This window comes from Moschus berezovskii, chromosome 7, assembly GCF_049115385.1.
Source record: "Moschus berezovskii isolate FMDL1 chromosome 7, NW_MosBer_1.0, whole genome shotgun sequence".
Taxonomy (NCBI): Eukaryota; Metazoa; Chordata; class Mammalia; order Artiodactyla; family Moschidae; genus Moschus; species Moschus berezovskii.
The window spans coordinates 31,980,880-32,006,102 of NC_142466.1; the positions used below are offsets into that span (position 1 = coordinate 31,980,880).

Below are 25,223 nucleotides of genomic sequence, written 5' to 3' on the forward strand. Positions count from 1 at the left end.
GAACTAAAATGAAGACAATAAAATCTACTTTTCACTGGACTGTTATGAAGATTAACTTCAATTAGGTGTATAATAGTATACATTTCTTAACAGAACAACAGTACACAAAGTGTTCAAAGTACACAATATTCTCTTGATTTCCACATGACACAGTAGCATGGGAGTTATGAACTTAATCATATACATTTAGGTTCTAAAAGGATATATATATACTGCCCATGTTTGCTTCTAGATGCTTTACACCTAGTCTTTCGCTCACTTATTACTATTGATTCTTTGAGGACCTTATCAGGAAGGGGAAGGAGGAAGGAAGGGGCCCTGTCCACTGGTTTGAAGAAGCACAGAGGATGCGTGGAAATGGCAGCTCCTTGTCTCAGGACCAAGGCTGTCTTCTCTCTCCTTCTCAGTCTGATGACTGCATCATTTATCATTCGAATTGGGCTACTTCTGAGAGTAAAAACTGTTTCAGTAAAACTGGGGTGTATGTCTCCCTCACTTTTCAGGCTTACTTTCTGTGACCTTTTTTTTTGTCACGTTAAAACTATGAGGGATATTCTAACAGGATGGCAATTGCACAGTAAGATTCTATCCAAGTGATCAATCTAAAATCTTGTGTTTTCGTATGTTGTCATATGTGAAATGAATCACTAGTTCAGGGTCAATGCATGTTATAGGATGCTAGGGGCTGGCATGCGGGGATGACCCAGAGGGAGGATAAAGGGAGGAGGGAGGTGGGAGGGGGGTTCAGGAGGGGGAACTTATGTAAACCCGGGGCGAATTCATTTCAATGTATGGCAAAACCAACCAATATAATATTGTAAAATAATTTGCCTCCAATAAAAAATAAATTAATTACAAAAAAAAATAAAATATAAAGAGAAAAAAAAATAAAATAAAATCTTGTGTTTTTTCATAAAGTGTGAGTGAAACTGCAGTTTGCCTTCCATCTCCTGTTGCTGATGACCCTTCAGCTCTCCCATCTTCCACCTCCTCTCCCGCCTCCAGTCAGTAACTCTTCTTGCCCGTTCACTTGATGCTGGCCCCATATACCAGCTGTGGTACTGTACTACTGTACTTGTCAAGGTACTGCACTGTAAGATTAAAAGTGTTTTCTTTAAAAAATGTCTTACGTTTTTTAAAGGCATGCAAAAAAAGTGACTTAATTTTAGTTTGATAAATATATATCAATTTTAGATAGGATATGAGGATAAAATACTTGTGTTTTTATTATTATAAAAAATGCTTTAGAGTGGGGTCAGCCAACTGTTCTGTAAAGAGGTAGAGTAGATGTTTTAGCTTTTGTGGACCATATAGTTTCTGTCACAACCAAGCAGTTATGCCCGTGGAGTGCAAGAGTGTGGCTGTGTTCCAAAAAAACTGTATTTACAATAATTGGTCATGAACTGGGTTTGGTTTTGGGCAGCAGTTTGCCAACCCTTGCTTTAAAATTATAGTTCCCCATGGATCAGGAAAATTTAAAAAGTCTGGAATTGACTTGATTTCTAAAAACCTATTTTGCTAAGGAATTATGTTAAAAAAAAAAAAAAAGAAAAGAAAAGCAATTGCCTGGTATCTTTATCTCTTAGAATTTTAAACAGAAAAAAAAAACTAGAAAGAGCACACATTCAGAAAAGTTAGCTTTATGGAAATTTACCCACCACACAATCCTTATTTAAAAATTTTTTCCTTAGCTCAGTGAAAACTTTGTCAGGAATATCTTCAGGTTAAGAGATGGGTCATTTGAGTTGCTTTTGGAGATCACTGTGGGTGGTAGAATAGAAAGAGCTTGCTATTTGTAATGAAAAGATCTGAATTTGAATAAGGTTGTGGGAGTACTGGGAAGCCCCAGTGGCTCAAGAGGTAAAGAATCCTCCTGCCAGTGCAGGAGATGCAGAAGGTAAGAGTTCAGTCCCTGGGTTGGGAAGATCCCCTGAAGGGAATGGATACCCACTCCAGTATTCTTGCCTGGAGAATTCCATGAACAGAGGAGTCCACAAGGTCTCAAAGAGTCGGACATGACTGAGCAGATCTTGAACATTCCTTTAATGGGACAACACTCTCAGACAACACAGTCCCCTGTCCTGAGCTACTGCTGCAAACACAAACTCCAATACTGTGTTAACCACAGAACTCACCAGCTGCCACTGTGCAGGGTACCAGGCTGGGGGGCAGTTGAAGCGGTTACAAGCTTGCACCGTGGTGGGCTTGGGCTGGTGACACAGCTCATCAGCCAGGATTACTGTTTCATTTATCTCTCTGGAAAGCAGGTGGGAGCAGAAGACATCTCTGGTCTGCAGCCCAACCCCACAGGTGAGACTGCAAGGACTCCACTTGCCAATTTCCCACCTGTGAAGAAATCAGAGGAAGAAAATACCCTGAGAACCTGTGTACAGAACAGTTCCCTTGATGCCAAGTGTTATCCTCATGGAGTAAAAACACCTATGTGGGTATTTGGGAAGGTTCAGACCAAGCTTGGCTAGGAATTCTATCCCAAGACTAGAAGTCATCTTTTCTCTTCATGTTCAAGAATCTGTTTAGAGTAAACAAAGAGGGTGATAGAATGAAACATCCAATTTTTACCACAAAATCACCAGAAATGGTCACAATCATGTATATTTTGATGGAAGTATTAGTTGCTCACTTGTGCCTGACTCTTTGTGACCCCATGGGCTAGAGCCCGCCATGCTCCTCTGTTTATATAATTCTCCATGAAAGAATACTGGAGTGAGTAGCCATTCCCTTCTCCAGGGGATATTCCCGACCCAGGGATTGAACCCGGGTCTCTGCCTGTATTGCAGGCAGATTCTTTACCATCTGAGCCATCAGGGAATCCCTATCTTTTTTCCACTTTCTATGTCTATTTTGATGAAACATATAAGCTTCATCAAAATGAGAGGGTATTTTAGATAAGATATAAGTTGTGCATATAAAGGCTTTGGATACCACATAGTGAATAGCAGGTCTAGAATAAGGCTTTCTGCTTATCTCTCTAGCCTCCATTCTTAGCAAGACTGAAACATTCATGTTTATTTTTCTTTGGCTTCGAAATGAAAGGTTGCCGGTTCCAACTTCCTTCAAGCTGCCATCATAGCATAGAAATGTTCCTGTCTTATGTATAAATATCATCATTGTCTGGGACTGGAGAATGTAACAAAAGGGAAAGTTGCAGAATAGATCACCCTTCTTGAGGAGGAATAAGTGCAGAAGACAGCTTATTATCTGGAAGAGGAAGTCAAACACAGAGATGAGTTAAGTGCATAAACTGGCCATTCCAAATGGCCAAGTCTTGACAAGGACATTTATAGTGAGTGGACGGCGGAGCCTGGTCGGCTGCCATCTATGGGGTCGCACAGAATCGGATACGACTGAAGCGGCTTAGCAGAAGCAGCAGTAAGGGCCTATAAAAACAATTTCCCTGTTGATGCAGCCTCCAAAATGGGAATACCAAATAAAAAAACTGAGTTTCTTGGGTTGGAGTGAGAAGTGTTCTTTAATGATCAGTTTTAGAAAGTTCTGTTTTCAAAGTGAGACACAAAGATTCTACAGGAGCCAGCCAAGAAAAGCATGGCAAATAGACCCTTCAGTAGCTAGGACTGCCTAACTTTTATAGCCAGCCCTGAAAACTGGTTTAAAAGTCTCTGACTTTATGGACCTAGAGTCTGTCATACAGAGTGAAGTAAACCGGAAAGAGAAAAGCAAATATTTTACATTAAATGCATACACATGGAATCTGGAAAAATGGTACAGATGAATCTATTTGCAAGGCAGAAATAGAGACATGGATGTAGAGAATAAATGTAGAGACACTAAACAGGGAAGGGCAGAGTGGGATGAGCTTGGAGATTGGAACTGACATATATACACCAGTATGTGTAAAATAGGTAACTAATGAGAGCCTACTATTATGACATAGGGAACTCAACCTAATGCTCTGTGGTAATCTAAATGGGGAAGGAAGTCCAAAATAGAGGAGATATATGTACACACATAGCTCATTCACTTTGCTGTACAGCAGAAACTAACACAACACTGTAAAGCAACTTGACTCCAATTAAAAAGAAAAAACGTCAAGGGCTTTAATGTTTCTCATCAGACTGCAAAGCTGAATGGAGCTCTCTCAATCCTTTCCAGGTACTCTGTTAGGGTAATCACCTTTCCAATTCCTATTTCCACAACTTCCTTTCCTACCCTGGATTCAGGCCGTATCAGTGATGAGGTCCTTTCTTGCTCTCAGTTCATGCCCCCTGGTTTTCTAGCTCTATCTTTACTCAAGCGATTACTCTTAATCTGTAATACTTCTAGTCTTTTCCTTGCCCCTCAAAATTTTTTCCATTTCCATATATCCAAACTTAATCCCTATTTAGTTGTAAATAAATTGTATCCATATTTGTTCCAGACACTAAGTATTTTCTCAGTAGTATTACAGTGATTCTGCCTGTCAAGGGCCCTATAAGAATATATACCTTTAGAAGGTAAGGTGTGTGTCTGAGTCAGTTTTGTGTCTCTCAGAGGGTTCATCATAGCTCCTTCTAAATAGTTAATATATGGTTACTACTTTTTTAAATAAATGAGCAAATGGAAGGGATCTACCACCATAGTGGGCACTTTATACACATTATCTCATTTAATTACTTCCAGAACACTATGAGATAGGCTGTATTGATTTTCCCTATTTTAAAGTTGAAGGAATCTGAGAATCTAAGAGGTTGCTTGCCCAAATACCCATAATTAGTAAGTAGTGAACCCAGTGTTCAAACTTGGGTGTGTCTGGCTCTGAAGCCTTCGTACTTTCTATTATGCCACCTTATTTTCAGGAAATACCTTGAAAACTGCCCTATAAATATTCACAGAATTTTAAATGAATAAAAGAGGAGAGGAGTTGAATATATTTCTTTTAGATCCTTGTATGAATGTCTATAAACTTATTTTTAGATCCCCAGCTTGGGTAAATTCCAAGCTTTAAAATATTAAAAGGCTACTGGTTTAAAAAATATGTCCACACAATCTTTGCCTCTTCCCCATTCTACAGATGGAGTCTTGAGTATGGGCTGGACTTACTGGCTCACTTGTAAGGAATACAATGAGGCAGAAGGGTGCTATGTGACTTCCAAGGCTAAATTAGAAAAAGGATATTGCTTCTACATGGCTCTCTCTCTTTGACTGCTCACTCTGGGGGAAGCCAGCCAGCATGTCATGAGGACCCTGAGACAATGTGGAGAAAAGTCCACATGCAAAGGAAATCGGCTGTTCACCAACAGTCAGGATCAACCTGCCAGTGATAGGGGTGAGCTACCTTGAAAGCAGTCCTGCTGGATTAGGTCCAGCCTTCAGATGATTCCAACCTCCTAAGAGATCCTGAGCCTGAACTGCCTATCCAAGCTGCTCCCAAATTTCTCATTCACTTAACTACTGCTGCTGCTGCTAAGTCACTTCAGTCGTGTCCGACTCTGTGCGACCCCATAGACAGAAGCCCACCAGGCTTCCCCATCCCTGGGATTCTCCAGGCAAGAACACTGGAGTGGGTTGCCATTTCCTTCTCCAATGTGTGAAAGTGAAAAGTGAAAGTGAAGTCGCTCAGTCGTGTCCGACCCTTAGCGACCCCACGGACTGCAGCCTACCAGGCTCCTCCATCCATGGGATTTTCCAGGCAAGAGTACTGGAGTGGCTTGCCATTGCCTTCTCCACATTTAACTGCAAGAGGTAAAAAATGTTTATTTTTGTTGTGAGCTCCTAGGTTTGGGAAAAATTCATTGTGGAACAATAGACAACTAATTATGTATCTCAAAGCACATGTTGTACGCTTGAAATATATATAATTGGGCTTCCCACGTGGCACAAATGGTAAAGAACCTGCCTGCCAATGCAGGAGACATAAGAGACGTGGGTTTGATCCCTGGATTGGGAAGATCACCTGGAGGAGAGCATGGCGACCCACTCCAGTATTCTTGCGTAGAGAATCCCAAGGACAGAGGAGCCTGGCAGGCTACAGTCCACAGGGTCGCAAAGAGATGGACATGACTGAAGCAACTTAGCATGCATGCAATACCAGTATATATTCTCCCCCCAAAACGTGCATATGTTCATCAAAAGACATATACGAGAATGTTCAGGTCTTCCCTGGTGGTCCAGTGGTTAAGAATCCACCTTGAACAGTAAGGGATATGGGTTTGATCCCTGGTCCGGGAAGATCCCACACGCCGCAGGGCAACTGAGGCTGTGTGCCACAACCAATGAACCTGTGCTCTACAGCCTGCGAGCTACGACTCCTGAAGCCAGTGTGTCCTAGAGCCTGTGCTCCACACCAAGAGAAGCCACTTCAATGGGAAACCCACACACTGTAACTACAGAGGAGCATGCACTCGCTGCAAGACCAGGAGCAGCAATGAAGACCCAACACAACCAAAAAGAAATAAATGATACTTCTTTTTAAACAATCAATGTTCACAGAAACACTATTCCTAATAGCCCAGATGGAAAACTACCTAAATGCTCATCAACAGGTAAATGGACAAATAATTATGATATATTCACCTAAAACTTAATAGAACGAGAATAAACCAGAACAACAAGGAACATGACTGAATTTCACAAGCAAAATTGAGTGAACAAAGCCACAACTACAAAAATTCATAGTGTAATTTAATTTACTTAAAACTCAAAACCCAAAACTAGTCTACAATGTTAGAAGTGAGGGTGGTGGCTGCCCTTGGTAGGTAGGAACTAGAAACAGGGTATGGTGGGGGGAGGGGGAGGGTTTCTGGGATGTTACCTTGATCTGGGTACAGGATGTGCACCCACCTTGTGAAAATCACTGGGCCATATGTGCAGAATGTGTGCACTTTTCTTTGCATTTGTTATGCTTCAAAAAAGGATATTCTTCACCATCCACCAACCACTTTCAAGAGAAATACTAAAATGCTGTGGGTATAAAATACAACAGCCACCCTCAACGCTGATGACCACTCTATGCATGTCTCATAAAGGAGCTGCCTACACAGAGAGCGCTGTTCCAAGGTTAAAATTTGCTCTAATACAGTCTCCACACTGCTGGCTGCCCCACTCCTGCCCTCACCTCTGGCAGAAAATCAGTCACTGGGAGCTTGAAGCAGAAGCATCTGGCAGCCATGAGGCCACTTCAGTGCTGCTGGAAAAACTCACAAAACAGACGTATCTGCTTACTCGTGCATCTTCAAGGAAGGAGGGCAGCAGAAGCTATCTGTGCATTCAGCAGTTTGCTGATTATGGGTCCAAGTATTTTTCATCAATTTAGGCCCAAAGAGGGAAAGCAGAGAGATGACCCCACTACTCCTCCCCTGCACGGGGGCTTCAGCTGTGAGCACTGGGTCTCACTGGCTGCCAACAATTGCCTCCCTGGATTCCATGCCTTTGGCTGTTTCTGAGGGAGGGACTGTAGGCCCATGGGAGCCAGCCTGCAGGCAAGCTGTAGCTGGTAGCCTGGGAGATATGGAGCCTGGAGCATATGGAGGTATGATGGGATTCTGGGTTCTGGCTTCCCATAATTCCAGTGCTGAAGAGGAATGGGGCTCTGGACATCGGAGGGTGAGGGCATTCATGCTTCTCCCCTCTACCTTGTCTGGCTGACTTTAACTCATCTTTTCATCTTCATTGAAAATGTTACCGCCTCAGGGAGGAAGCCCTTGACTGGGTAAAATTCTCCTCTAGGATATGGTTCCATGCAGTTCTCTATTTGGAAATCCTCAGCACACTTGATTTTTTGTTTTATTGTGGAAAGAACATTCTCTTAACAAAATTTTAAGTGTGCTATGCACGGTATTGTTGTCTCTGGGTACAGTGCTGTACAGAAAATCTGACACTCATCTTGCTTAACTGAAACGTTACACTTGTTGATTGCAATTCCCATTTCCTCTTCTTCTGAGCTCCAGAACCACCATTCCACCTTTGATTCTATGAATTATTAATTCTAGGATTCTATGACTATTTTAGGTACCTTGTATAAGTGGCATCATGGAGTATTTGTCCTTCTGTGGCTGGTTTATTTAACTTAGCATAAAGCCTTCAAGGTTCATCCATGTTGTTACATATTGCAGAATTTCTCTCTTTACTAAGGTTGAATAATATTTTATTTAAAAGTATACATCACAGTTTTCATGGTTGTTTAGGTTATTTTCACATCTTGAAATCAGCTACTGAGAATACTTAGTGCTACAGTGAATATGAGAATGCTAGTGTCCCTTCAAGGCCCTGATTTCAATTAAACACCCAAAAGGGGAATTGCAGGATCAAGTGATGGTTCCATTTTTAATTTTTGGAAGAACCACCATACTGTTTTCCACAGTGGCTGCACCATTTTTTACTTCCCCAGCAGCATGCAAGGGTTCCATTTTCTTTACATCCTTGCCAAGAATTGTGACCTTTGTTTTTTTGATGACAGCCATCCTGACAGGTCTGAGATGATATCTCATTGCAGTTTTCATTTGCATTTCCCTAATGATTAGAGACACTGAGCATTTTTCATATATCTCTTGGCCATTTGTATGTCTTCTTTCGGACATACCTGTAATCTGACTATCCTATTCGACTATTACCTTGGTGAGAGCATGGGGCTATACCTGTTTTGGCTTACCACTTGTTATGGGCTGAGTCGTACCCCTCTAAAAGATATGTTGGAATTCAAACTCCCAGTACATCAAAATGTGACCTTATTTGAAAGTAGGGTCATTATAGACATAATCATTTAAGACAAGGTCATACTAGAGTAGGGTGGATCCTTAATCTAATATGGCAGGTATCCCTCTGGGAAGGGAGGGAGACACTCAGGGAGAATGCCGTGTCATGACAGAGACGAGAGAAGGCAGTGAAGTATCCACAAGCCAAGGAATGTTGAGGACTGCAGTAAACTCCAGAAGCTACAAGAGGCAAGGAAGGATTCTCCCTCACATGTTTTGGGGACCATGGCTCTGCTGACATCATAATTTTGGACTTGGTTTTTGCCTCCAGAACTGTGAGAGAATACTTTTCTGCTGTTTCAAATTACCCTTCTTGTGGTACTTTGGTACGGCAACCCTGGGAAACCAATACACCACTGTGATCTCAGTACCTAGCATGGTGCCTGAAGCAGCAGATGCTCAGGAAGAATGAGGGAACTCACATTTAATGGAACCCCAGTTGTGTCCTCTAGAAACCACCCACCCCAATTTCAGAGTCCCCAAAGCTCTAGGTTTTCTTCAGGGTGGTGCAAATTCTTTGGTGACAAAGCTGGGCGTGGACAGACATGATGCTTTGACAGGCCTCATCTCACTTGATGTAAATATTTACAGTTTACTGCAGCTATATTGGGAGAAAGCAATGGCACCCCACTCCAGTACTCTTGCCTGGGAAATCCCATGGACAGAGGAGCCTGGTAGGCTGCAGTCCATGGGGTCGCTAACAGTCAGACCTGACTTTACTTTCCCTTTTCACTTTCATGCACTGGAGAAGGCAGTGGCAACCCACTCCAGTGTTCTTGCCTGGAGAATCCCAGGGATGGGGGAGCCTGGTGGGCTGCCATCTATGGGGTCACACAAAGTCAGACACGACTGATGTGACTTAGCAGCAGCAGCAGCCATATTAGCCCACTGGATTATGGTACCCCTCCCCACCCCCTACCCCTCGCCAGAACTTACTGCAGATGTTATATACTTAATGTATTAGTAATTATATTTCTAAAATGTCCCAAATTCTGAATTCCAAAACACACCTGCCCCAGTGGTTTGGGCTAAAGGATCCATGGTTCTGTGTACAGAGAATGGTAAACACGAGCACTATGGTTTATTTCAGTTTCTGGGCTTCAGGTGTTGGCTTCATGGTTGGGCTCATGGCCAAAATGTTAGGGAGACTGGTCCCCTTGAATTCTCTTTCTACACTATTTTCTTTCCTCTGAACCTTTCTTCTCCACATTCCTATTTCTTTCTGCCAAAACCTGCTTGCAGGAAAGGCATCGGGAGTTGACAGATGACAGTGACGCCCTGTAGCTTCAGGCTGGACCTTGACAAGCTCCTGAAATTAACTCCTGACGAAGGGTAGGCAGGAGATGGAAGGTTACCTCCTGCTCTGCAAGGCTGGAAGTAGGCTTCTTGCCCTCTGTCCAGCACCATGAGTACTTGGATTGCCCTATGTTTATGATTGGATTTAAAATTTTAGGCTTGGTTTCCCAATTCCCACTTTGTTTTTCTGATGGTGCTGGAATCCCACCCAAAGTCCAACTTGCTAGAATGTGGTCTTGTCACTCTGCCTGTATCTGGTTAGTTCTTGGCCTCGGGCAGAGCAGTGACCCTTTTCCATGAGCCACACGCCATAATGTGACAGCAACATATCCAGCTGACATCATCTATTACTGCCAATAACAAGAGTGATACTAACACTACCCGTGTTTACAATGAGCCAGATACTGTGCTGGTTGCTTTAAATGAATTGCCTCCTTTAATCCTATCCACAGTCCTGTGAAAGATGTACTATTATTATTTGCATTTTAACAATGAGGAGCTGAGGCCTGGAGAAGTTCAATGCTTATTTAGTTGTGGCCGAGAGTGTCCCCTCCCAGGCCTCAGACTGATGTCACTGCCACTTGCATCGCATCCAGGTCTCCCATGACTGGGACACGTGGGTGCTGAGAATGGGGCTGTTCCCTATGACAGAGGCCAGCACTGTGGATATTAGAAGTCCCAGCTCTGCATTATTCTAGCGGGACTCAAGGCTCAGCTCCCTCTAGATGTGGGATACATACCTAAATTTATGTATTACTTATATCCACCAGATGAAGATGGTACTATCAGTTCTCCCATTTTACAGAGCCATACATCAGAGGCTCTGACCAGCCAAGCAACTTATCCAGCCTCACACAGCTAGTAAACAAGGGAGGACTTCCCTGGTGGTAACACTGGATAAGAATCCACTGGCCAATGCAGGGGACACGGGTTCGACCCCTGGTCCAGGAAGATTCCCAATGCCATGGAACAATAAAATCCATGGGCCACAACTACAGAGCCAGCACTCTGGGGCCCATGAGCCACAACTAATGAGCCCATGTGCTGCAACTACTGAAGCCTGTGTCCTTAGAGCCCATTCTCTGCAACAAGAGAGGCCACTGCAATAAAGAGTAGCTCCTACTCGCTGTAACTAGAGAAAGCCTGCATACAAAGAAGACCCAATGAAACAAATAAATAAATTACTAAAAACAAAAACACAACCCAACAAAACAAGCAACAACAAGGGAATCAGGAATCAAATCCAGGCAACCCAGGGAAATGCTTCTGTGGCCAGAATAACGAAGGCAGCCGGACAAACTGGATTTGAGATGCAAATTCCTGGGTCCCTGGTGCTTTCAACTTCAGAAAATGACAATAACAAAATGACAGATCTATTTTTAAGTCACAGAATCAACCACACCAGTGTTGCCAAGGGTCATGAACACACTTGCAGTTGTTTTTCAGAGAAGCAGCAGTGTGACCTGGCAGCTGAAGGGCAAAGACAGAGTGTGGCTCCCACAAGAGCATGTTTGCTTTTTGTGAAGGTGGCCATCAGAGACAATTTGGGCAATCAAGGACCCATGGAGGTTGGCGTTTCTTAGCCGCTCGTGTTTGTATTTGCTACACAGGGGAGGAGTTTTGGGCTTCCTTTAGACAAGGGCACATTATGTGAGTGGTTTTGCTCCCCTACCTTTCAGAGAGGCCTCCAGCATGGCAACTCACTGTTTGTTGCTGGTAAAATGCGTGTAATTTCTAATGGCAGACTCCCCACCACAAGCTATTATCGGGAGAACCTCCTCTTACCTTGGCTTTTGCAGCAAAGCAGGGTTTGTTTCTCTGTTTCCTGTTCAAAACTAAAAATGCAGCTTTTATTGGGAGGCAAAATACCATTATGAACTTTGTTTATTTGTTAGATGCATTCTTTACACTTGTGTATAATCCTCTAACATTTTTGCTCAACATTTCTATCCTGTGATTTTTCTGAAAGGTCCCTTAAAGATATTTGTTTTCTTTAGAATGCCACTGAGGTCAGGAGGTACACAGCAAGCCAGCAATAATAACTCAGACACCACGGAGCATGGCCAGCTCTAGAAATCCTAAGATAGGACAAAGAGAACCCTCACTTCACCAGGGACACTATGACCTTGTCCCACTTTAAGGTCCTTGGACTATTATTAGTGGCTCTGAATTTATCTCCCCATCTTCCAGTTTCCAATCTATCCATAGTCGGAAGCTTCCAAAATGACATCTGCAATGTGAATTTGCTCACTTGAACTTCCTCTGATTATAAACTTTCATTGGTGTCTGAGCTGGGCTTTCAGGGGAGGGGGGGCTGTGTGTCCAGGGCTCAGTTTTGGTCCAGTGCACCCAGTTGGGGCAAAGTGGAGGTACAGGCTGCAGCTGTACTTTCTAACCAGCTTTTCTACCTTTCCTCCCTCTTCCACTTTGCAGGACTGAACTTAAGCCTGAGGTTTGGTAGGGAGTGGTCCATAGGCATGTGACTGGGCTCACCACTGGGCAAAGAAAACTGAGAACCAAACATTCAGGGAGGATTGAACAAATATATAAATACATTATGGAGAATGAGAGCCAGACTTCTTATTATTAGAGAGAGGGGTTACACACATGAAAAGGGGGAAGACCAGAATAAATCTTATGAATTTGGTATTGAAAACAGTGTGAGCTCATGATATTTAACTGACAGATAGCTAGATAGACAAGATATGTCAACAGATACATGAGTATATACAAATGTAATATGTATATGTTTACAGTATTTCCTAGTTCTCTCTGCTAAAAGGTCTAGAAGTAATGTCATCCTAGTTGCATCAAGTATAAAGTGCCCAGATCTTAGTTTGTAAATACCATTCTCCACTAAGGAGCCAGTTCCTGTAGAAATGGCTCTGGAGCAGTGGCTGGGAAAATAAAAAATGAACTTGAAATATCTTGTATGGAAAACTGGGAAGTACTCAAAGAAGGATGGGGTAAAAATCAAAAGGACACAGAGGTAAGTTTGAAGGGATTCCCACTGGTCATGTCTGGGACAACTTGATAGTAATGAATTTTAATCCTTTGAGTAAATTAGATATTCAAAGTAAACAAATAAAGAGAAATCTCTACTCAATAGTAGAATGCCTACTAGTAATTTAGAAGGATTGATAAGAGTTTAGAAAGTCACCATTTGGCAACAATAACTACAACAAAAACAACTGATTCAGGCATGAGTCATCAATGAATGTGAACACTGGGTGAAAATTTGGTGAGGAAAAGGGTATTCACTTAGTTTCAGATTATCTCCCTAAAACTAAATAAAATACTTGTTACTTACTATTAATATGATCAACCTACTTACAAATTTTACAGTGGAAAACCTGGCCAGCATCATCTTAACCAAATCATGAGATGACATCATCAGTAATGAATGGAATGAGACATCTGTCATTGTCTCCTGATACAATGCACTAAGAGGAATATAGCATCCTTCTGTGCTGTTTCTGGCTAAAGTTAAAATTCATAAGGGAACATTAAGCAAACCCAAGCAGAGTGACATTTTACAAAGTAACTGGCCTGTACTCTTCAAAAATGTCCAAGATATGAAAGACAAGAAGAGACTGTCCAGATGGAAGTAGAAGAAATGACAGCCAAACAAAAGACCCCAGATTCAATCTTGGGTCTAAAAAGAGCATTGCTTGGACAACAAGCAAAATGTGAGTGGAGTTTGTGCATGAGATGGTGTTACTGAATTCAGTTGTTTCTTGAGTGGTGGTTAGTTACACTGTGGTTATTTATGACAACACCCTAGGTTTTAGGTAATAAACACCCAAGTGTTAGGATGCATATGGGATCAGTTCAGTTCAGTTCAGTCGCTCAGTCATGTCCGGCTCTCCGCGACCCCATGAATCACAGCACGCCAGGCCTCCCTGTCCATCACCGACTCCCGGAGTTCATTCAAACTCATGTCCACAGAGTCGGTGATGCCATCCAGCCATCTCATTCTCGGTCATCCCCTTCTCCTCCCGCCCCCAATCCCTCCCAGCATCAGAGTCTTTTCCAGTGAGTCAACTTGTTGCATGAGGTGGCCAAAGTATTGCAGTTTCAGCTTTAGCATCAGTCCTTCCAATGAACACCCTGGATCGATCTCCCCTAGAATGGACTGGTTGGATCTCCTTGCAGTATAAGGGACTCTCAAGAGTCTTCTCCAACACCACAGTTCAAAAGCATCAATTCTTCAGCGATCAGCTTTCTTCACAGTCCAACTCTCACATCCATACATGACCACGGGAAAAACCATAGCCTTGACTAGACGGACCTTTGTTGGCAAAGTAATGTCTCTGCTTTTTAATATATTATCAAGGTTGATCATAACTTTCCTTCCAAGGAGTAAGCGTCTTTTAATTTCACGGCTGCAATATGGGACACATACCTAAAATTATTCTCAAATGGTCGCAAAACATTAACAACTAGAGAACTGAGGGGACAGGTATAAGGGAGTTCTGTGTTTTATTTTTGCAACTTAAAACAAACCCTGAAATTCTATCAATAAAAGTTATGAAAAACATCCATTTTTCAGGTAACAAGTAACACCCTGTTACCCACAGGCCGAGGGTCAAGTCCTTAACTGGCCCGTAGTGTGTTTCCCAAAGAAGTCTGAGTTTCCCTTTCTGGTATACTCTGTGGTCACCCCTACAATCAGCTTTGCTGAGTCCCCAGCAGAGGAGTACTGCTCTTCTTGACCAGCAGACTCCTCTTCCCCTCAGGTTAGATCATGAACATCTTTATCTCTAAATGCTTTTCCAATGCCCCTCCCACAAGGGGAAGCTAGCCGTTTCCTCTGCAGCACACTACTGTGTCTCTCCTCTGCTGGCATTCTTTTCTTCCCTCAGTCTCATTTCCATCACAGCGTAGTTATTTATCTACTTATTTGTCCCTCTTCAGTTCAGTTCAGTTCAGTTCAGTCACTCAGTCATGTCCGACTCTCTGCGACCCCATGAATAAAGGCCCAGACTTACTCATCTTACTATCTCCAGCACCTATTATCATGCCTGGCACATCGAGGATGCCCAGGCATCATAGCCTAATGACGAAGATCTTTGGATCTGGAATTGGATTCAGCATGAATGACCTGTGCTCTGCAACTCTCTAACTGCACAAGCTAGGGCAAGTTACTCAACAGTTTAGTCATGTAAAATAGGAATAATAACAATACTCCCTTCAAAGGGCTGTTAGGAGGTTTAAGGGAACACATCTATGTAAAGGGCTTAAGCAAAATGCCTGGCGCAGATGATATGCTCTATAAACATTAGCTAATATGAACAGTTCTTGCTGAGTGCTCAGTAAACATTTGGTAAATGCATGGATGATGATTGAGAGAAGAGAGTTTAATGAGCAGAGTGAGAATTCTTCCTGGAGTGAGTCAAATTTGCCCTAGGTTATGGAAACAGAGCGCAAGGACATTTGTGACATGCCCACGTTAATTTAGCAGTTAAGCATGGATGGCTAAGCCTGGCAACAAATACAGAGGTAGGGGATGTGCTTGCCACCTTCAACATGCTTTCAGTAAAGATGGAAAGAACTGACAAACACCCAGGAGACCCAGCAAACATTGTTAGGTAAGAGGAATGAGCTAATTGCTAGACTTCTAGGCTGAAGCACGAACACTACAGAATTTCAGAAGATAGGCAGTGTGGTGCTCATAAGACTTGCATTTGTAAGACTGATTACAAATCACAAAGTCTGTTCATCGACAATGTCTCACTCGATCCATCTAACTTGGAAGCAAAGCAAAGCAGGCATCACCACCTCCATTTTACAGATCAGCAAGTTAGGGTTCCAATGATTTCCCCAAAGTTGGGAAGGGAACTCAGAATACTTCTATCTTGAGAAGTCACTAAGAATAGAGGAGGCAGTCATGAAGGGTCAGAGCGGAAGATGCATTTAGAAAAACACTATACTCCAGGGCAAATGGATCTGCTGCAACCTCTGTGTTTTAAAAAGCTGCTTAAAGGGGCCTAGGGAAAAAAAAAATGAAAGATCAAAGGAGATGTTAGACAACAGAGAGCACAAATATTCTTTGAAGGCCAAAAATTAACCAAAAGCATATATGATAAATAGCATCATGAAAATCAGGGCTCCCTGTAAAAGAGGAACTTGTGTGGCTCAGGAAACAGGGGATAGATCCATGCTTGTCTTGGAAGTCAGCCTGCTTGGCATGAGGCTGTGGCTCCATAAAAATACTTACAATAAAGTTTACCAAACACCTGAGATTGCAAAGTACTTATTTCCATCAGAGAACAATGAGGGGGAAGTGATGACTGGCCATGTCAGCTTGCCTCACCTTCTAAGTCATCTCTTTAAAAAAAAGAAATCAAGGCTATCAAGATTTCAACATTGTAAATGTATGCTGTTTTTTTTTTCTTTTTTTAAAAAATAACTACTTCCTTCACAGGGATGTCAAACAGTACAAGGGCCCCAAAACTAGGCCCAGCTGTGCAGTGCATCTCTAGCCCTCCCTCCAACACCCCCCAGTACTCGTCTCTGGCATCCCATTGTCTAAGAAACACCATGTGCCTGTTTACCATGGACAGCTCAATTCAATGAACACTTCTAAGCTCTGCCTCCCATTCTCTGATTGCCCTGTTTTCTGGGTGACAGTACATCAAAATGAGATAGAATTTCTGTCGCCTGTTATGATTCAGATAGGATTCCTGAGATGCAGGTTAGGAAGGTAGATAGTCTGCCAAATCACTTGTGCCCTTAGCAGTTTGAGATTTCAGTTGGGTTGCTTAGAATTCTAGGTGGAAATTTTCTATTAAAGGTTAGCAGGGTTGGTCTGTGGACTGTGGAAAATTCTTAAAGAGATGGGAGTAGCAGAGAGCACCTTACTTGACTCCTGAGAAATCTGCATGTGAGTCAAGAAGCAACAGTTAGAACCAGACATGGAACAATGGACTGGTTCAAAACTGGGAAAGGAGTACATCAAGCTGCATATTGTCACCTTGATTATTTAACTTATATGCAGAGTATATCATGTGAAATGCCAGGTTGAATGAATCACAAGTTGGACTCAAGACTGCCAGGAGAAATATCAATAACCTCGGATATGTAGATGACACTGCCCTTACGGCAGAAAGCGAAGAGGAACAAAAGAGCCTCTTGACGAAGGTGAAAGAGGAGAATGAAAAAGCTGGCTTAAAACTCAACATTAAAAAAACTAAGATCATGGCATCCAATCCCATCACTTCATGGCAAGTAGATGGGGAGGAAGTGGAAACACTGACAGATTTTATTTTCTTGGGCTCCAAAATCACTGTGAATGGTGACTGCAGCCACAAAATTAAAAGACACTTGCTCTTTGGAAGGAATGCTATGACAAACCTAGATAGAGTATTGAAAAGCAGAGACATCACTTTGCCAACAAAGGTGTGTATAGTCAAAATTATGATTTTTCTAGTAATCATGTACAGATGTGAGAGTTAGATCATAAGGAAGACTGAGCACTTAAGAACTGATGCTTTCAAATTTTGATGCTGGAGAAGACTTTTGAGAGTCCCCTGGAAGCAAGGAGATCAAACCAGTCAAAATCAACCTTGAATATTCATTGGAAGGACTGTGGCTGAAGTGGAAGCTCCAATACTTTGGCCACCTGATGTGAAGAGCCAACTCACTGGAAAAGACTCCGATGCTGGGAAAGGTTGAAAGCCAAAGGAGAAGAGGGCAACAGAAGCTGAAGATGGTTGAATGGCATCATTGACTCAATGGACATATGTTTGAGCAAACTCCAATAGATAGTGAAGGACAGGGAAGCTTGGCATGCTGCAGTCCATGGGGCTGCCAAGAGTTGGACAAGACTGAACAACTGAACAAGAACAACTACACCCTCTTTGTGGATTTACTGTCATTTGGTCCTTGTTTGTGTTCTATAACACTGACCATGAAGCTATTCTAAGCCAAGGCTAGAGTATTTTATTTGACATAATTCTATTTACATAAATGTTTTTCTCTAGTTATCATCCCAAGTAAAATATAAGGCTTTTAAGATTCAGGACCAAGTATTTTGGAGTTAAGAGCATTGCTTGGCATCCATCAAATCAGGTTATAAAGAACACCATCTGTTCATTGACTTTTAGGTGGCATTCTTCACTTAAATCCTAAAAGCCTAAGAACTCTCCTTGTTATGGGTTGATAATGTCCTCCCCAAAAGATATGTTGAAATTTTAACTCCTGGTACCGAAGAATTTGACCTCATTTGGAAATAGGGTCTTTATAGTGAAAATCAAGTTAAACTGAGGTCATGAGGGTGGGTCCTAAACCATTATGACTGGTGTCTTTATAAAAACAGAAAACTGGAGATAGACAGGCAAAGTGACCACAGGAAGATGGAGGGTTAGACAGAGAGGCTTCTACAAGCTAATGAACACCAAAGATTGCTGACAAGCCAGCTAAAGCTATGAAGAGGTGAGGAAGCCTCCTTCCCCTATAGACTGCAGAGAGAGCATGGCCCTGTTCACAGGATTTCAGACTTCGAGCCTCCAGAAGTATGAGAGAATAAACCTCTACTGTTCTAAGACACCAGTTTATGGTACTTTGTTATGGTAGCCCTTGCAAACTAGTACACTTGCTGGAGTTAGTTCTCTCGAGCAGTTTTTAATCCTTTTATTTATGCTGTAAATGGAAACCTTACTGGCCATTTATATTCATGGGTTTTCTCTTAAATGCTTGGGAAGGTCAGTCCTTTATGTCAGCATCCACAGATCTGCTTCTATTATCTCTTGCAAGATTCTCCCCCTATTCCTTTGCATCATACGGGCTTTCATATTGAAAGCTTTTTCTTCCATCCGTGTATTCAGCTATTCATATACATATACATGCCTATAACCATACATTCATTGGATAAAAACCTACTACGTACCAAGCATTACGCTGAATGATGGGAATACAGAGATTAAAAAACTTCTTGACTTTAAGGGCGTTCAGAGACAACTATAAGACACTGTAATAAGTGCTATTTATTTATTTATTCAACTAGCATTTGTTGAGCACTTTATGTAGCCAGGCTCTATGTGAACGGATAGAGTGGTAGAGGAGACAAACATAGACCCTATTCCATGGGACTCACAGTTCAGTCCATGAGACAGATAAACATGAGATAAAGGGAAGCATAAAAACACAGACTGGGGATCAAAAAGTTAGTGATAGTCATGGAAGGCTTCCTGGAATCTGTGACCTGTGGGCTGAATCTTGAAGGGTGAATAAGAGGTGGCCAGGCAAAGGCAGAAGTAAAGAGAAAGTATTCTAGACAGAGTGATTTGTAAGAAAGCATCATACATTTGGAGAATTTCAGTTTATCTATTTTCATGCTCAGGCCTGGAAAGAATATTGACTAGAAAGCCTAGTAAATGCTTGGGAAATTCTGGTTTTCACTCCTCTCTGTTTTCCTTGATATAGTTACAGTGGGTAAGGGAGCCTGGGAAACAGAGGCATAGTGGGCAAAGCCCTAATGATAAATATGGTCTAAGCTCACTACAGTTCAAACTCACACAGCTCCCACAACACTGCTGGGTAGCACACGTCTCATCAGCAGAGAGCCAAATGCCCAGCATACTCCCTTTCCATTCATCCCAAGGGGTGCTGAGCTTTGGTGAGAATCCCAACAGGCCCACAGCAAAGAGTGATGCGGGACTTCAAGCAGGCCCTCTATCATGTCTGATCAGACCAGAAATTTATTTCAAACCTGGTTTGGCAGAGGAAAACAAAAGATAGAGCCATCTCCCCTGGAGAGACGTCTCTGGCTCAGTCTCCAGAATTTGCTAAGTGAGGAATCAGGATCAGTAGCTAGCTACGGATGCAGGGTGTGATGAAATCCATCAGCATGGGGACACACAGACACACACACACACTGCTGCAGGCAGCGCCTGCTCCTTGCAAACCAAGACTGTTTTCATTCACACAGCAGCTTGTGCACTCTCCAGCCCTGAGGGGTGTCTACTCGAGGAGAGAGAGGGAGACCACGCACGAATATTTTCATATTTGACAACACAAAAATGACCTAAAGTTGTTTTTCAAGTGAGGTTCAAAGGCCTCTTCAAGTAGAATGCACGTTTTACTCTTTGATGTTTTGTTATCTCAGGGTGAGTTAAAGGATTATTATCAGACTGAAGTTTGAATAAATTTAAACCCTATTAGGATTTATTTTGCTTATTAAATCCGTCATTTGTTCTTGATTATCCATGATGCTCATTTATTGCTAGCACTTTTATCCTTGGAACACTATTTTTAAACACATTGGGATCTGAATAGTACTGATGAATTGCCCTGAATTCCTGAGTAATGTTCACCAAGTAGGAGACACATATGCATTAGACTGACCTAGAACTTTGGATTCCAGCAAGCCACGGACGGAATCTTCTTCCACTTGTACTTTATAACTTTGGTCAAGCAACCCACTTTGAACGTCAATTTCTTTACCTGTAAAATGGGACAGCAACTGTGATGATAGCTTTCAGTATTTATTGAATGCTCATTATGTACTAGGAATGGGCTTCCCAGGTGGCTCTAGTGGTAAAGAATCCACTTGTCAATGCAGGAGACACGAGAGATGTAGGTTTAATTCCTGGGTTGGGAAGGTCCCCTGGAGGAGGGCATGGCAACCCACTCCAGTATTCTTGCCTGGAGAGTCCCATTGACTGAGGAGCCTGGTGGGCTACAGTCCATAGGGTCACAAAAAGTTGAATATGATTGAGTGACACACACATACACATACATACTATTGTAAGAACTTCACATTTACTAACTCATTAATCCTCATGGCAACCTAAGACAGACAGACTGTGATTATGTCCTTTTAATGTGACCAAGGTCACACAGCTAGTCAGTAGAGATCCAGGATTCAATCCTAAGCAGTTTCCAGAGTTTTAACTGTGTTCTTATCTGCTGGCCTCTAGCTTGTGCAGGTGCTGGGAACACAACACCACATGGTAGCTGCCATCACTATTATTATTTTCATAATATAATTTGTCTGACACAAGAGAGGCCAATAGGAAGAAAGGGTAGTTAGTATTCTTTTTTTTTTTTGTGGTTCCTTGAACTGACGCTATTAATATACCCAAATCAGAACAACTCTTTGTATTCAATTGTGTTTGCTTTATTGCACATTTACAATAAATATAACAGTTTGGTTTCACGTAGTTCAACATTCCCCAGACCACAGAGAACTTTCTAGCAGCTCCCTGATCCTCAGAAAATATTACATATTTTCCAGTTAAAAAATAGGAACTTGAGACAACCTGATAACTAAGTTCTGAGCAAGAACAGTGGAATCCATGTGACTTCCAGAAAACCATGGGGAGGATTTCTACCCCATTTCACATGGAGGCCAACTGAGTTCCTAATTCTGGACCAGCATTCATTCATACTAAATAAGTAGAAAAATGTCATGCTCTGTGCATGCAGCTATATTTTCTTCCTTTCCCTTTCATTTTCCACTTAACTCTTATTCTTCACTCTCAGGGAGTAAGGAATGCTTTACTTATGGATCGATATGCTTTCTTTGGAAAGGATAAAATATTTCTCTCTGAGGTAACTGGTATCTTTTTAGCCAAACATAAACAACTCAATTCATTTCTATCATGTTCAGGAGGTAGAGAGAAAGAATAAAAACTCCTTTCAATATTTTGGTGAGGGATGTCCCTGGTGGTTCAGTAGTTAAAAATCCACCATGCAATGCAGGGGACATAGGTTCGATCTTTTGTCAGGGAACCAAAATTCCACATGCTGCACAGCAACTAACCCTGTGTGCTGCAACTAGAGAGTCTGTGTCCCACAACAAAACATCTCGCAGGATGCAATGGAGATCCACATGTGGCAACTAAGACCCGACACAGTCCAATAAATAGATAAATTAATTAAAAAATAGTTTTATGAGAAAATCCTTTCTTATTGCAGTGAAGAGTATATTTGTCCACCTTCAACCATTGGGGTCTCTTACTCTGTTACCTGATTCCAGCTCCAGTGCATTTTGAGCACTGGAAAACTTATCCAGGGCCTATAACCAAGCCCTCTTATCAGTACCTTACATAAATTAACCCATTAATATGCACAGAACTCCACTGAGATAGGTATTATTTCATTCTCATCTTACAGACAAGGAAGCAAGGACAGAGAAGGGTTAAGTGACTCAACTCAAGGGCACGTAGTTGATAAGTGGCAGAATCAGGATTTGAACTTAGAAGTCTGGCTCTCGATCATACATTTTGACTCACTATATGAGTTTCTGGAGTTTACCTGTTTATGATACACACTGAACTCAAAGTCAAGAAGCATTACGTTTTCAGGCTTTTAGTTTGAGCTCTGCTAGCCACAGCTACTGGGGCAAGTCCCCTTTGACCTGTGTTCCATCACAGATAAGATGAATAAAGATTATATTCTGGGATTGTACCACCCCAGTCACTAACAGAAACTCATTTGCCAAATTTTTAGATTCTAGATGAGTCTGTCAACCAAACTCCTTACCACCTCTGGCTTTTTCAAGTGTAGCAAATGGAACCCTGTGATTTCTTGGTACTGACACTACTGACGGAGCCGATAGGGAAGTCTGAGGATTCAGTGTCCACCAGGTTCTTCATGTGACCATGATGCCTCAGTCACCAGAAGTGAAAGAATCCAGCTTCCAGGAACTGGCTGGCAAAATTGTCCATAGCAAACAAGGATTTCCAATAACACCTGAAGAAGGTGGAGTCAATCCATCAGCATTATCTGCCAAGGACCGGGGCATGAGAATTTGTATTGGAAACCCATCCCATGTATCACCGTTGCAACTAGCTTTTCAGGAAGAGAGAGTTCTTTGTGAACAAATAGGTGCATCTGATGTTCAGAAAACTCAACCATTTCAGAGACTGGTCTGTCCATAGGGAAGGATTTGGGGTTCCCAAATGCAATAAAGAGCAAATAATGAAACAATTATCCAATCGGCATGTATGTCAGGATAGGTTTATACCACGTTATCTATGCTCAGGGAATCTGACATACATAAGGATGAAAAGATGCAGGAAGATGTCATGACCAAGTATATAAGATATCAATACACTACCTTCCTGTGTGTCAAGAGAGAGGAATACAATCCATGGACTCACTTTCTACACCTACATATGCAGCTGCAGCACGATCACGGGTGGTGAAAAGCCCACGTCTTACCAGCCTTGTTCTGCACAACAACCCTCCTGAAGGAGTTAAGTATGCAGGGGTGAGCTGGAAAACAACACTTTTCTTTTCTAGATCAAGGAAGGGTCAATCCAGCCCACAGGTGGTTTTGCTTCACACCACCATGGGTCAGTTATATCGTCAGCCTCCATTAAATGAAAGATGAAGCGCGTGACAGTGCCCGTTTCCACAGAAGGCCTTTCTAGGTGTGCCAAGGATGGGCCGTCAGAAGGCCTGTGGAAGCAGCGAGCAGGTAACACAGGAGAAATGGGAGAAAAATGGAAGCGCTCCCGGCCCCCAAACTGTCATCTTACTGCCTGCCCCCAGTTGCAAACAAACTGCCAACCACTAGTGCCAAAAAGAAAAAGCCACAAAATCGAACCTGACAGAGGGGAGCATCTTCGGCTCCATTATCAGCCTCTCCCACACATCGTAATTTGGGCATCATTTTCCTCACAAAAAGAGCATTGATAAGTGGTATCTGTCTAGCTGTAGTGGGTTTTACATCAATAAATACCTTGCTTATAACAGCTTCCTTCTGTGAATTTTCCATAGCTTGATGAAGCTTACCATTGTACAAGCTCTGGGCATTGCAATCTTTGATTTTGCCGCCTCCCACGTCTGCAGAAGGAGTTGAGGCAGTTGAAGCATGGTCGCTGGGTGGGGGTGGAGGTAGGGCTGGGATGGGCGACAGACCGCACACAGAGGTTTTTTTGATTCCAGGAAACTTCCCCAGGAAATGTATCAGTGACGCACAAGCTTCATTTTCTATTATTCTTAACTCAATTTTTCCAAAAGCATTCTGAATGCATTCAGCAATGATCTACAGAGTCCACCCCCAAACACTTTTGACTGAAATAAAAGAGAAACCTGTGTCTAGCATGTGGGGTTCTGCCAAGGCCAGAGTATCTATCTCTTTTTTGTTTACTCCTTAAACCTCAAAACAGCTTGAGTGTCAGTTCCCAGACCAAGATTTCCCTGTGATATTGCTGTTTCCGTGTATTAAGCCAATCTTCCAGTGACATCTGCACAATAAGCAAGTATCTGGATGACTGATTAGATAGCAGGGCCCTGAAAACCAACCCTCTGGAATATCTCACAGGGTAAAAGAGGAAGAGGTGGCTTAAAAGATGAAATAAAGAGAAATATTCAGTATCTTGTATTTACATGACACTAAGTTACACAGAATTCAGAGAACTTAGGAAAACTGTATAATCCAAGAGCTCTTGACCCTGAGTTTACAGCTGAAGGAAATGGCAGGGCATCCATCTGTTTTTCAGAGTTTTCTACCATTGCCTGAAGACGCAACACAAATACATTGCCCTATGTTGTTGGGTCCTCTCTTGCATCTCCTGAGTCATGGTACCTTGGAGAAGATAAGGAAAGTATGGAAAAGTGATCAAGTTCAAGTTCCTGTGTTACCCATGGGGACAGTGATCTAACAAAGCTGGTAGTAAATAATCTGACCTATTTTAAACAGTTGAAATAGTTGTTTCTGTATTACATCGTTATGACAGTTTCCTGTTAAATGAGAGCAACCAGAAATACTCTTGTAACACATTACTGACCATGGAACTTTTTCAGAAACTAATGCCTGTGGCTGGTGATCATTAAAACACCTCAAATCAATAGCATAGGTCTTTAGTCAATAATATAGAGAAGGAAATGGCAACCCACTTCAGTATTTTTGTCTGGAGAATCCCTTGGACAGTGGAGCCTGATGGGCTACATTCCACTGGGTTGCAAAGAGTTGGATATGACTGAGCAACTAACACTTATTCAATAATGAGATAATACAGGGGAATCAAGCACTTTTAGGCTCATCTGGAAGACTGAAAGGGGACAGAAGGCAAGACATTAAGCTGTCCAAATGGCTTCTGAAGTACCTGGATTAGGACTTTAGGGCCGATATCTAAGTTCAGTTCAGTTCAGTCGCTCAGTCATGTCCGACTCTTTGCGACCCCACGAATCACAGCACGCCAGGCCTCCCTGTCCATCACCAACTCCCGGAGTTCACTCAAACTCATGTCCATCGAGTCGGTG

At 42.3% G+C, this 25,223-nt stretch overlaps 1 protein-coding gene across 1 annotated transcript in view; it reads right to left on the minus strand.

The window, feature by feature from the left end:
- The window catches only part of ADAMTSL1 (ADAMTS like 1), a 529,587-nt gene that overhangs the window by 176,064 nt on the left and 328,300 nt on the right, over positions 1-25,223 (minus strand). The window contains exon 16 of the mRNA XM_088837881.1: positions 2,136-2,346. Coding sequence (XP_088694007.1) covers positions 2,136-2,346 — 211 coding nt within the window. The remainder of the gene's footprint in view (positions 1-2,135; positions 2,347-25,223) is intronic.